The 14,592-nt window shown below is 45.1% G+C and overlaps 1 protein-coding gene across 5 annotated transcripts in view; it reads right to left on the reverse strand.

The window, feature by feature from the left end:
- Nucleotides 1–14,592, reverse strand: part of ELAVL4 (ELAV like RNA binding protein 4) — an 89,543-nt gene that overhangs the window by 13,064 nt on the left and 61,887 nt on the right. For all 5 annotated transcript variants that reach the window (XM_032846651.1, XM_032846655.1, XM_032846654.1 and 2 more), the window contains one exon: nucleotides 12,662–12,765. In XM_032846651.1, the coding sequence (XP_032702542.1) occupies nucleotides 12,662–12,765 (104 nt within the window). The remainder of the gene's footprint in view (nucleotides 1–12,661; nucleotides 12,766–14,592) is intronic.

Raw genomic sequence — 14,592 nt, forward strand, 5'->3', positions numbered from 1 at the left:
TTTGAACATTCACCAAACCTAACTCCCGCTTACTTTTTCTCCTTGACTTGGAGTTTTAAGTCCCTTGTTCACTTAGTCCCCTGCCCTGTCCAGGAAATCTGTAGAAGTGGGTGTGGGCAAAAATGACAGAAAAGGGATCTCTCTACATTTATTATCCAAATGCTCATCCTGGTATTTTTTTTTTTAATAAATTTTATTTTTTTAAAACATATATTTTTATCCCCAGGGGTACATGTCTGTGAATTGCCAGGTTTACACATTTCACAGCACTCACCATAGCACATACCCTCCCCAATGTCCATAACCCCACCCCACCTCCCCTCATCCTGGTATTTGCACACCTCAAGTGTCCTCATTCATTTATGATGTCCCAAGTGACTACAGGTGTCAGGCACGTCATTGTGCTGAAACATTTCTCAAAAATGATGCACTTCTAGCACCAGCAGCCAGCCAGCCAGGCTTTGCTGGTTTGTTCACCCCACTAAACTAATGGCCTGGAGCCCAGGGCTTCCAATGCTGAAGGCAGAGCCCTAGAGAATCCCAGGCCTCAGACCATCAGGATCCTGCTCAATTCATTCATTCAGGATCTCTGAAGACAAGACTGGCATTTCTAGGCTGGCACTGATCTTGCTCTGGAGCTCAGAAAGAGCTGGGAGTGGGGAAGCTACTCTTCTCTCTCTAGGTAAGTATGGTCCAGAGGCAGGTGAGTTTACAAGTGATCTTGATAAAAAATATGTAGTCTCTGGTGCATGCCCCTCCCCCACACCCATGGTGCCTGGGTGGCTCAGTGGGTTAAGCCTCTGCCTTCAGCTCAGGTCATGATCTCAGGGTCCTGGGATTGAGCCCCGCATTGGACTCTCTGCTCAGCAAGTAGCCTGCTTCCCACTCCCTCTCTCTGCCTGCCTCTCTGCCTACTTGTGATCTCTCTCTGTCCAATAAATAAATCTTAACAAATATATATTATATAAAAAAAAAAGATATGTAGTCTCTCCAAACTCCCCATCTCCGCAGGCTTACCCTAACCTCGACCTTCTGCAAGAGTGACAGTACAGTGTGGAGTTTATGAGTCCTGACTGTGGGCTGGCTCTGGCACTCATTAGCTGTGACCTTGGGCAAGTAATTTGATCTTGATAAATCTCAGTTTCTTTACTCGTATAAAGGGGGATGATTTTCTTTCGGTGAGTTATTGTAAAGAATTGAGATAATAGATTTAGTGTGTATAGTGCATTCCTAGAATTTAGCAGCTATTTAGTACATATTATTATGTGATATGTACTATGGGCTTTCGTGGGGCAGTGTGGGACTCTAGCCCCCACTGGGACACACCTTACAATTTTACCACACAAGCAAACATCTGGGATACCACCAGAGAGCAGCTATAGAGGCACCACTGTCCTCCTCCATCAGCCTGGTGGAGTTTGGGTCATCCTTTACTACTTCACTGCCATGAATTTCTTCAAGCACATTCCTACAGATTCCACTGTACTTCCCAGTTTCCACGAAGTACTTTCCATTTTCCAAAGTGACTTCATAAGGCTGCTGTTGGTGATTCTCACCAAGGTGGTACAGCAAGCACTGGCATTCGTCACTAACGGGGCAGCAGAAACAGGGCTGGAGATGCCCCTCCCCCACACCCCAGCTCACAGCCAGGGGTCTGCCTGGGTGGGGTGGGAGGAACAGCACAGCCTAGGGAAAAACGTTTCCCAAGTCCTCTGGCAACCCCTCACCTCCTGTCTAACCTGCCATGGTACAGAAAAGGGAGAGGGCTTGGAAAAGCATGGTAAAGGCTTGGTTTTGGGTGCTGGGAGGCTGGTAAGATAAGAAAAGGCATCCTTCTTTGCCTTGGGAAGGTGCTTCATTAGTCAAATACTGGCACTAGAAGACAAGAGTTCATTCATTCCTCCCCTTCCAGGACACTTCCTGGGGACAGGTCCCCTGCTGGGTGCCTCTACTTCAACCATGGTCCAGTGAGGAAGGGAGCAAATAAATGAGTACAGTACAGAGGGCTGTTCCTGTCAAGGAACACTCCCACTCCCAGTGTTAGCTTCCATGTGCAGGGAGCCCTTGGAGTAGGACTCTAGGCCTCTCGGTGCCCTGTCACAACCTCCTCTCCAGGGGATAGAGGGACCATTCAAACAGGCTTTGGTAAGGGCGATGGGCACAGGAGCCTCAGCTGCTGCCTGCCTCCTCCCTTCTGGCAGCCACTTTCTGTTCCAGGCTCTGTACTATGTGAGCAGGTTCTGCTCTCATGTGGGGAGGCCTGTGGTGTCCATAGCACCTGTGACAGGGGCTGTCAGTCTGTCAAAGTGTGGGGTTCTGTGTCAGGAAGCCCATTGTGTTCAGGAAATCCATCTTGGATGTAATCCGTAATAAAGGTGACCTTAGGATTTAATACGCTCTTCTTTTTTGTTTTATCTCTCAACTGGTTTATAGCTAGGATGTGGAAGACAAGGCCAAAACTTGTTAGACCCCTTCGAATTATAAGAAGGATCTCATTGACTGGATGTTTTCATGGGCTAGGCATTCTATCCACAAAACTGCTAATCTCTACAACTGTGGTTCATGGTAAGCAGAAATAAAGGTGACAGGTGTCACTGGTGATCCCAGCAGAAAGCACTCTCCTTGAAATCCACTTTACAGAAACTCGGTGCCAAAAGGGGCCTCAAAATTTCTAGGTGAGATCCTAGGCAGCTGGCCACCTGCCTTATATGTTATACAGGAAGCTTACTGCTTCATGAGGTGTCCTGCCCCATCACTGGCCATCCCTGATTATGGGTAAGCTCATTTGTCTATTGAATTCAAATGTGTCTCTTCTACAGCTTCCATCCTTCTCCAATTTCTATTCTAGCTGCAAACACTAGGAGCACCCTTCTGTCTGAATCACCCTTTATCCCGTGGGTTTCTCTCACTGATAGGTGCTAGTTAGAGCATCAGGCAACTGTATTTTGAGACAGGCCACTCCAAGGAAGTTCTTGGTTATGTTACTTTAACTGACACTGAGCATCTATTCTGGAATTCTGAAAAGAGACAAAGGTCAAGAGCAAGGGCTGTGGGGCTAGAAAGATAGGAATTTAAATCCTGACTGCTTACTAGCGGTGTAAGTTTGGGGAAAGTAACTTTTCCGAGATGTATCACCTGAGTAACATAGTTTAGAAGATTTCTAACAGAGCACTTGGAGCATTAAACAAGCTAATGCAAATGTTATACGCAAGCAATGAATCATGGACTACTACATCAAAACTAATGATATACTGTATGGTGACTAACATAACATAATAAGAAAATTATAAAAACATAAAATAAACAAGCTAATGCATATAAGATTTCTAGGCACTATGGGGAGCCTGGGTGGCTCAGTCAGTTAAGTACCTGATTCTTAATTTCAGGGTCATGTGATCAAGCCCCGTGTCCAGGCTCTGTGCTCAGCAGGGAGTCTGCTTGAGATTCTCTCTCTCCCTCTCTCTCTGCCCCTCAACCCCCTCTCTCTGTCTCTCAAATAAATAAACAAATCTTAAAAAAAAAGGTTTCTAGGCATTATGCCTGGCACACAGATAGTGCTCAATATACAGCAGCTTTGCTGTAACTGCTATGGTCTTACATGAGACTCTGGGAGTATAGAGATGAATACAACAGTCCTTGACATGTAGAACTATGAGTCTAGCAGAGGAGACACACACAGAGACTTATCATTTCAGAAAATCAGGCTGCAGATTTTCCCCAATCTGTTGTAACACCTTACTCTCTGAGTGAGCACAAACTCCCCAGAGCATACGGATCCCAGGGGGGATATTCATTCCAAAGAGCCCAGGAGAATGGCAGCAGAGGACAGACTCTGGCGCTGCCAGGGCCTTCGAGGAGCAAACCCTTGCAGGTACCTCTGATCCCACCTCCAGGAGCAGGGGGAGAAGAAAGAAGCCAGCTGCTTCCTAGAAACAACAGCTTTGATTGTGAGGATCAGCTTACCTCTGTGCCTATGGCTGCAGCCCTGCCCACAGGCAGAACAGGTGTCTGCTTATGTGGCCCCATTCCTCATACTTTCCTCCACCTGTCACCTGATACATGATATTCTTTTACCAGGGGCAAGACCCGACGGTAATATTTCTAATGAGCCCCGATGGTACCACTTCTCCCTGCCCAAAACCTTCAGTGGTTCTCCAGCACCTTGTGATGATGATCAAATGCCTCATTTGAGCATTCAAGGCCCTCTGAGATCTGGACTTCTCACCTCCTGCTAACGCTCCGTGCACTCTGTGCCACAGTTCAAATTAAAAAGGTCAGTTTTCTGAATATGCACTTCATGTCTCTACTTCTGTCTTTGTTCTTGCTATTTGTTCACCATCATATCAAAGCGAACCCCTGCCCATCCATACAGACCCTGTCTGAATACCGCCTCCTCCAAGAGGCCCAGGTACAAATGACTGCTGTCTCCTTGAACTCTATAGATGGTATACATTTCCATGGCCACAGCTATCACAATACCTCCATCATGGAGTTTAGGAGTATCCAAGAATATCAGGAGGGTATCTGGCATATAGTAGGCTGGAAAAACACTTCTTTTAAAAAAAATGGTGTAGTGATCTGTTCGTATGCCTACAACTTTAACGAAGTCCATCAAATTACCAAGCAGACTTACTTAGTAGAAGGATCTCGCCGTTTGTCTAGTGGTCCCCAGAAAGTAGAGATGTGTTAAAGGTTTCATGGGCTGATTGGTGGAAGAGCTGGTCTCAGAGATGAAGACACTCAGTCTTCTCACTAAACTGCACCTCCTGACTCGTGCTCTCTGTTAGACTGATAAGGTGATTGAAGCCACCTGGGAGTTGCATTATACTTCCCACTATACAAAGCCTCTATATACGGTGCCTGAGGCTTAACAAGACTCAAAGTTCTTTCCTTACATTTTTAAAAAGCATCTTTGAAGCATGTACATCTCTGAAACATGCAGACAGGAAATAGACTTCCCCTCTCATGTAACTTTCACCCAGGGATAACCCTATTCACTTTTGCCTTCATTCTGGGGAGCATTACTTGGGCAACCGACTATAAACTATGAGGACCCAGAAGTGAGACATTTGTTCCATTTTCTAGATGACATACTCTGGCTCAGTGAGATGAAGTACTTGTCCAAGGTCACATAGCCGAACTAAGACAAAGCTGGATATGACTCCAAGATCTGGGATCTTTCCACTATGTCAGGCTAATGTGGACAGTGAAATAAAAGCTGTGTGCTTGGCACAAATGGCTACTTTCCCTGGAAAGTTACCAAGCTGACAAGATCACTCTATAATATTTTATTAGTTAGATTGTTAGAGCTGGAAGACACCATTTTGCAGATGAGGAAATGGATCCAGAGAAGTAAAAGTAAGTCACCCAAGGTCATCCTGGTGGTTTTTGACAGAGATGGGACTTGACTGATTCTTCATCGTAACTCAGTGCTCTTTCAAATGGACAACAAAGGGGAAGGGAAGTGGGATTGGCTCTATGATCTTTGACGGACCAGCTGATTTGCCCTGGGGCTTCATGACAGTTACAGAGAAGAGATTCTTTATTCCCCACAGCCACTAATGTTTCTGTCCAGTAGAACTTTCTGGGATCACGAAAATGTTCTAGATCTGAGGTGTTCGATGGTGGCCACTAGCTACATGTGGCTACTGAACACTTCCAATATACCCAACATGACTGAGGAATGGAACTTTTTATTTTACTTAATTTTAATTAATTTAAATACAAATTTAAAAAGTCATACGGTGGCTACTTTACTGGACAGAAGAGTCTGAAGCCCAGAAATCACACAAAATACAGAATCTCAGAGCTCAAGGGTCAGACCCCAGTGTGGTATAGGAATCTCTCCTACATCATCCCCAATGACTCCATCCGAATGTCTCTGACAATCAGAGACTCACTACCACCCAAGGCAAATGTTCTATCCTGAGAGCTGCGCGGGCTCTCTTCCCGGATTCTTGAAATACAGGATTGCACTTCAGAGTCCCTGCAGACTTCTTTTCCCGTAGGAACAGAGAAGCAACCACGGTGGATGAATCTGGGAGGGCAGCGCCATCTTTGCTGTCTTCCCCATTTGCCTCTGCACAACCCTTAGAGTGTCTCTTTAAAACATAAAGCTGAGAATGGGACACAGACACGAAGGACAGTTGACCAGAGTGGATTCCTGGAATCTGGAATCCACAATTCTCCTAACACAGCCAAGGTGAGCTGGCTTTTCTAAGGCAGCTCACAACCCCCTGATGGTTTCTTTCACACTTGTAGACAACTAAAGCCCCCAAGCCCCATTCCACACACTTCTGAAAACCTACGTGTCCTCTCAACCCACACCTGATTTGCTTTTGTAATCCAGACCCAGGACACAGTGGATGACCTTTAAGCTACTGGAACTATAACAACCTCACTGGGCAGAGAGAACAGGGACGCGCTAGGTCAATCCTTCAAACTCCTACACCGGTATCTGAAATTATTCACCCAGATGAAGTTAGCAGGGTGCTGGGAAGCAGAGTAGGCAAACAAGCTCTCACAGGAGAGAAAGAGCAGCCCAGTACAACGGGGGGGGGGGGGTGGTGTAAACGGGTGTCCATTTTCCGCTGCTGTGGATGTGTGCCCTCTCTTGGCTCCTTAGGGATTCAGTGATCCAGCCTCCCCTGCTGACCTTGGCAGGGCAGTGCTCCCACACTGTTCTGACTATAGCTGTCGTGGGGGAGGAGAGAAAAGTGCCTTTTTATTATTAATAAGACTGAGGGAGGCAGTCTATCATTTCTGGGTGGGGTGTTACCCGTCAGCAAAAAATGATCTGCTAACTCTCCAGGAAGCACTAAGAGCAGTGATAGGAGAAATAATTGCTTATGCTGAGTGCAAAGAAAAGATGCTTCAGCAGAACAAAGGCCTTTAGCAAGGCAGGTAGATGGCAGGGAGAGGGAGGGGCAGTGCCTTGATGACCCTTGGCAAGAGGAAGAGGCGGGAGGGGCAGACCGGACCCTGCAAAACTCCAGTGTGGAGAGATCCCCTGGAGGCACCATTAGCGCTTATTAGAAGAATAAAGCGAGGATGGAGAAATGGCTAAGAGGCATTATGGCACAGAGATGCCAGAATACAGGAACTCCGTTTGTTCTCCTTCCCAGAGAAGGAAGTTTTTTCCTTCTGAAAAAGCCCTCACTCACACCTCCCCCTTCTCCAGTCCTGCTCCCTCTGGAGCTGGGCTTCGGCCTTGTGATAAAGCTCCCTTCCTACTCTCACAGCCTCTCTCCTGACTGCCTGCCAGCCCTCCTGGGTTCACTCTGCATGGCAGAGGCAGACTTTTGTCCCCTCATCCCGACTCCGGTCCCGAAATCACTCACACCCCCAGTTTGCACAAGAGTTGTGCTCTGGGAATGTCTTCTTTAAAGTCACATTTTTATAAATTGAATAATAGCTTAATGCAATTATTAGAAAAAGACATGACAAAATCATTTGTAAACCTGTAATGCAATGACAAAAGGAAGGAAACATATAAAAACATTGTTTACAGTATTGAGTTGGGAATGGCTGATACTGCCTTCATTATATGATAATGCATTCTCCAAATTATTTATAAATAAGCATGCCTTGCTTTTAAAATGAGTAAAAAAGTTCCTAAAAATCTCATGAAAACCAGTGTCTAAGGATGACAAACACCTTCAGCCTGCAAGCCGCTGGTTTCATCTGTCAAACACCCCAAAACACCGCTGCCAGATGAGCCTTCTTGGAACTTTACTTTGTGCAGGTCCCTCTCCTGCTCAAACCTCACACAGCTTCCTTCTTCCCGCCCCTCCACCCCATATCAGTGGGAGCCCCTGCATCCGTAAGACTGCCCTATCCCATTGCATTAGAGTTCGTCCATTGCATGTCTATTACCCCCACAAGACAGGAGCCCCCACGGGGGCAGAGCAGTGAACACTTCTTTATTCCTGCTCCTCGAACTTAAGTTAAAATCCAAATTGGCATCCCATTACTCTGAAAGGTTTATTGGGAGTGATTCCAAACCCTCATATCCACTTCAGATCACTTTTTACTCAGTGTAACTTGAATATCAATCCAAACTTTTTGTAAAGATAGCCCTTTTGAAGGTACTACAGACCATCTAATTTTCTGTTACTAATTAATACAGCAAAGAGCTGGACCACTACCGCTGGATTCAATGGAGTGCTTCCCATCAAGAGGCTGAAATTACAGTGGGAATTCAGAAGCTGCTGTTTTAGAATGCATGGAGAGAGGAGAGAGCCCAGGACTGGGACATCTGGTGTGTGGTTAAGGAGAACCGAGAATCATTTCCCAGAACCCACAGCCATTTCACCCAATGGTTCCCAGAGTCTAAAGTGATCTCTATTGGAGAGAAGTGAGGAAAGAAGCTGAACAATTAGCACTCTCAAAGCCCTAAACAGGGCAAATCATCTCCACTGGGTCCAGAGTTGAAATCCTGAGAAAAGACCCAATTTCCCAAGTGGAGCTCCAAGCTGGTCTGGCAGACTAGACATGTAAGCCTATGGTCCATGCCCCATGCCTCTCTGACACATATGGATGGGAGAATCCCCAGGGCACTGCCACCCCTGGGTCATCTAAATCCCAGGACCTGGCACACAGCCTGGAAACAGGGGTTCAAGAAGAAATGACCTAAAGTCAGGTCTATCCCCAGGTCTATCCCTTATGGCCCTAACCACAGGTCTGTTTTCTGAAGAACCTGGAGGGACCACACAATTTGTTTGCTTTTTATATCTCCTTCCCATGCCAGGGAGTATAACCTGTGTGTGTGCAGAGCCAATACACACCCACACAATCTTACAGAACACATGTGCTGCTGAACAAACACACAGTGTGACCTTCCAACACTTACGGCCCATTGCCAGAGTTATTTCTGAAGCACACTTGCTGACTACAAATCTCACTTGCCAACTGCTTGATCTTGGGTAAGTCTCCTAACCTCTCTGGGCCTTCCTTTCCTCAACTGTATGAAGGAGTGAATAGAACCTTCTTATAGGGCTATCTTAAGAAGTAGAGTTAATGCATGTAAAGCAACCACCCCGAGAGATGGTTCAAGGATTAAATCCTATCAAGCATGTAAACGGGCTAGAATACTGTTGGACACAGATTAAATATTCAATATAAGGTAGCATTACTATTATTCATTGTTAGTGAATATAATAAGTAATCATTATTATTTCCTTCTTGGGGCAGAACGCTTCACAGGACCTTCAGATGCTAACTCGGCTCAGCTGCTGGTCACTTGTTTGCCTTTGGACAAGTCATTTCATCTTTCAGCCTGGCCACTTTTCCCCACGAAACAAGTTATAAACCAGAGAATAATCCCTCTGTAGTCACATGTCTGCAAACATGTACTAGATATTCCTAGGAGATCACTGTAACGCACGCTTCTGAAGAATGTACTTGTTTCTTCCAGATAGGCACATTATCTGCAGTCATCCATACTACTTGTTGGGGCTTAATGAACAAATCACACTCTTTGTCTGTTTTGATGCTGTGTCTGTGCCAAGATTGTATTCTCCTTGAGGACAGAGGCCTGGCCTTGCCCTCCACGTGCCCTTGGCATTGGCACACAGTCACATTCCATCCCTCTTACTAAAGGAGCAATGAAAATTTGTTAACAGGGAACCATCATTTGTGGGCACCTTCCCCTAGCAACCCAGTAACAAGCCACCCACTTCCAATAGGCAAAACAGTGTTTGTGTATTCAAATTGGACTCCAGAGGCTACAAACTGTCTGTCCACGGGTCAACTACCAAATTTTGTTTGCCCCGACCACCTATGATTTAAAATTTTTAAGTTGGTTTCCAGCTTTTAAAAATTGAGAGGTATGGCAAGAAAAAAAAAAATCTAGATTTCAGCTTTTATTGAATAATTGGAAGATCTGGCAATAATCCGGGCTTAAACAATCAGCAGTAGCTGAAGAGTAGCTGCCCTCTTTATTGCTCTCTACCTTACTACATTCTCTACCACTCCCTCAGGGCTTTCCAGATCTATCCCAAGCTGTTAATCATTGATTGTCAAAACTTAGGAATTAACAAACAAACAAACAAAAAACAAACAAAAAAAACCCCCAAACCCTTAGGAATTAACTCTTGGTGTGCCTGCATCTGTGTTGTGCATTATATTTAACACAGGGTGTTTTGCACAAAGCAGTCCAGAAATGCATCACAAATGCGAGCAGGAGGGACACACTTGACCTCATCTTGCAAACATGTGCTAAATAGTTCTGGGGAGATCTCTGTAAAGCATGCTTCCAGGAGTATATTTATGTTTTCCAGATAGGCAAGTTATCTATTCTTTCATGGAAGCCAGAGCAAAGACATAAATCTCGTGTCACTTATCAAAGCAAACTGAAGCAGAAGTAAACAGTGGCCTGAAAGGCAGAAAAGCAATTTTAAAAAATTAATAAATGATGAGACTATTAACAGCACATGAAAAGGGTTTGCTTTTTTCCCCTCCCCTTTAATATGATTTTTTACCTTAAACATTGTGTCCTTTTAGGAAAGGGAAGAAAAGTTAATAAAGGAACCTATCACTCAAACTTAATTTTGAGTATGGCAAATAAACTGCTTTAATGAAAGGGCTGAAATCCCTAGGTTTGCACATTAAATTTTCATTCGTAGTAGAGAATGGAAATTATTGATTCAGCCGTGGCATCATGCATTTTGAATCCTACAGTGCCTCGGAAGCCCCCGTTACTGCTGGGTGCAAATGTGTGGGCAGCGTTTTGATGCAGGGTGAGCGCAGGGTAGGTGAGGGGGTGGGGCAGACTGTCTCTTCACAGAATGAAAATAATCAATGTTCCTCATCTGTAAGATCACCTAGACAAAGCACTGCTTCCAATGGCACGATGGATCAGGGGTTGCATTCTGAGATCAGAAAAGCCAGGTTCAGTCAGTCTTCCAGGAAGCCCAAACAGCTTCATGGGAGATTTTATATATGGCAGAATGGATGGCTGATGATTTGATCCTAAACTCTTGGGAAGGTTTGGGTTTCAAGAAAACTGAAGAGGAATGAAAAGAACTTTCTCGGTTCAAGGTCAGGGCGTCCATCAAGGTAAGAGTAAGTGTCTGACAGTCTAACGCTGAACGGGATAGCACAGAAAAATCAATCAAAACCACAAATACAGCCTCAACCCGGTGTGGCCTCAACAAACAGTTAGGGATGCGAGCCTCCCATCTTCACTTAAAGCATAAAAATAGGTATGTTTTTCCTTTCAAAGAAATTAATCCTCCTGCCTCTCAGAGGACTACCTCATAATTAAACAACTCTTAATTATTTCTCCATTAGATAGCTCAAGGGATTGATTTTAAGATGAGAAGGAGGCAGCCGGAGTCAGGCCCATTTTGGGGTCTGTGTGTACCACAGACCATAAATATCAGGAAAGCAATCATCTTTCGAAATAAAATTAAACTCAACTGCAAAAGTAAAGCTGCTTAAAGGAAGGAAGGAGCAAGGGAGGACAGACAATCATGTAATATATTCCAAAAAAGAAGGTTTTTGTTTTGGCTTTGGTTTTGCTTTGATTGCCTCCTAGCTATCTGCTGCCAATCGTCTCCTCTGTCAGTCTGGATGTTGGAGAAGTAGGTGTGTTGAACCAAAAAGTTCTGCTTTTGTGTTTTCGTGCACTGAGAGCTGGTGCCATCTATAGATCTCCATTCTGGGAGAGGTTTCTCTTTTGTCCTACTTTGCGTCAGACCTGCTGTCGTGAGGATAAGAGCGCCCAGGAGACACCTCCCTGTGGTTTAATAGGCTATGAAGGATGGGACTCATTAATGGGCTGGCAGCTGCCCCCAAGCAGGATGCTGCCTGGAGGTGGAGGAAGAAGGGGAAGGGAGGTTGAGGAGGAGGAGGCTCCATCCAGGAGATCACCACTGGCTGTGGGAGGGGGCCTCAAAACAAACAGCGCCACTTCCTGAAGGCTCCCCACGAGATGAAGTCTGAACCGAGTGTGACACACAGTCACAGAAACCTCTGTCTGGGAGGGGCAGGCTCTGGGTAATTGCTTCTCTTTTTCGACTTAAAACAATCCCACCTGAGATATTATCTACAGTCCTGATTATTTTCCAATGGTTCGAATGTCACTTTTTCTGTCATTCCTTTACTATGTTCCTAACAATTTTATAGTACCCATCCTTATTACACTAGAGTTTATTTATAACTGATTTTGTCTTTCCTAGTCTCAGTTAGGAGATGAACTGTCCACCCTTTGGTAAAGTCAAACTGTTCAGCCTGGCCCATGAGGCCCCTGCCCACCTCCCATCCAAACTCAGGCCATGCTAGTCTATATGCTGTTCCCCACTTATAATGTTTACATTCATTTTCACAGCTTCTCATGTGCTGTTCCCTGTGTCTGGAACAGCTTTGCAGCCCCAGCTTCTTCCTATGGCTCAGTTCTGGCCATCTTTGCAGACTTGGGCTCACAGGCCTTCTTGGTGGGCCCTGACACCCCATCTGCCCTCTGTCCCCTCCCTCTACTCAGCCCGCTTCTCATTCTTTGTAATGATCTGCATCCCCCACTTAGTACAGTGGGTGATAAATGTCCTTTGCATGAATAAAGAACACCACTTCCAGCTCCCTCATAGCCTGGATTTATTAGATCAAAGGGATGAAATTTAACCAGTGCTGTCCAGTCAGGAGCCAGCATATCACTTCTTACCTTTATGGTTTTGGTCTGGAGTCTGAGTCCATTTAAAGTGTTGATGGCTTTCTCTGCATCCTTTGGATCAATATAGTTAACGAATCCATACCCTAAACTCTGTCCTGTGGAAACATTTAAAAAAAAAGAGAGAGAGAGAGAGAGAAAGAGAGAGAGAGAGAGAGCTCAGTATCTTTTTAGCAGTAACAGCTCCCACTGCAGCAAGGAGTCAAAACTTTCCTTTAGTATATGATTCGTTTTACAGCAGGGTTTACCCCAGGTGGAAAAGTTTCCAGTTCTTCCATCTCTCACTTTGGTCAGCCTATGAACTCACAGGAGCCACCCAAGTTAGGAATGGGTGAGCGCCCCTGCCCATCCACATACATACATAAGTGTCCGCTCAATCAGAAAGAAGTGAGAAGGTCGTGGAAAGAGAGCAGGTGTGGTTTGTTAGATTTGAACTGGAGTCATGGGGCTTTTCCTATCAGCTGTGGGACAGTGGAGAGAAGTCATTTAATGTCCTGTTTCTTCCCCTACATGTTTTCTCTGGAGATAATAGCACTTGCCACAGACAAGTTTAAAAGCGTTAATGAGATCTTGTGCATAAAATGCCTACCAAATACGTTGCCTAGAATATAGTAGCTGCTCAACGAAAGGCAGCTATGCTACGCTGAGTCCTGTGAAACTGGGGCGAGCTGAATGCAGTAGCTGTGTCTGCTGCCTCAGTCATGCCAGCCACGCCCACACGCGGAGGAATGTAGCAGGATCTGAGCAGCAAAGACAGAGACATTTATAGTGAAGGCATGACCAGAATTTAAAGCAGTTGCTACAAATCATTGGTTGCCCTCATCATCTCCCCAGTCCAAGAACAATTAAAAAAAAAAAAAAAAGGAGGGTTCTATTGGAAAGGACTGGGGAGCTCCTAACACAAAGGAGAGAGTGCAAACACATTCTGCAAAGACGGTTTAGCTCCTTTAGGTGGAGATGGCATCGACTTGTCTGCAAAGAGAGGTAGCAAGTGACAGGGCTCCCCCCTAAGTGAAATAAAAATAATGTGCTTGCGATCGTGCCACTGATTATAAATAGTCCATCAGCTCTGCCATGTGTCATCAGCCAGAAATATCATTAGGAAACTTTACATTTTCTGACATACCCTTTAAGAAACACAGAGCTTAGGGTGGCTGCAAAACCAGCTTGAACTTCCCAGGCAATGTTATTGATTTGTGGGCGGCAGCAGAGCCGAAGGGGAGGAAAATGACAGGACGTCACATGTCAGGGAAGACTGATTACATAAAGCTTTTTGGAGTACCCGGGCCAGGTCTGGGAGACAATACAGCAAAAAGCCTGCCATGTCCTGGTGACAGGAGCCCATTCCAGCAGCCAAAAAATCTTTCCAACAGCTTCTGTTTTGCTGGTAAATGTCTGTGTTTGTGTTGGTTGTAGGAGGGAACCTGGGAAAACAAGTTGGGTTCTGGATTAGAAAATGGGTGACTTTATAATCCTTTATAGGACGCAAGCAAAGAGCATCACGAGGAATGGCTAAGTGCCCATTTTTGTCCCCCAAATGAGAATACTTTCCATTAGAATATTCCTTTGTGTTTTGGAATAACAGGGCTAGAACAGGAAAGACAGGAGCAAACTTTGCCAGATATACCCTTTATAGGCAAAATTAGTAACTGAAGAAGGAGGAGAGAATGTTGAACACTCTCCAGCTGCCAGGCCCCTCTGTGCGCATGCGTGCGTGTGTGTACAGGAGAGTAAAAGTGTGACAAAGAGAGAGAGAGAGAGGTGTGTGTGAATTACAAGACCCTGCCACATGTTCTGGGAAACTTCTGCAAATCCAAAAATATAAGAGACATTAGTTTAAAAATACCATTTATCCTAAATTTGGCTCCACCTCATCAAGCCTAACTAAATTCACCTAATTAAATCCATTTTCATCATTCAAATTT

Source organism: Lontra canadensis, unplaced genomic scaffold, assembly GCF_010015895.1.
Source record: "Lontra canadensis isolate GAN:19392208 unplaced genomic scaffold, GSC_riverotter_1.0 scaffold179, whole genome shotgun sequence".
In the NCBI taxonomy this organism is placed as follows: domain Eukaryota; kingdom Metazoa; phylum Chordata; class Mammalia; order Carnivora; family Mustelidae; genus Lontra; species Lontra canadensis.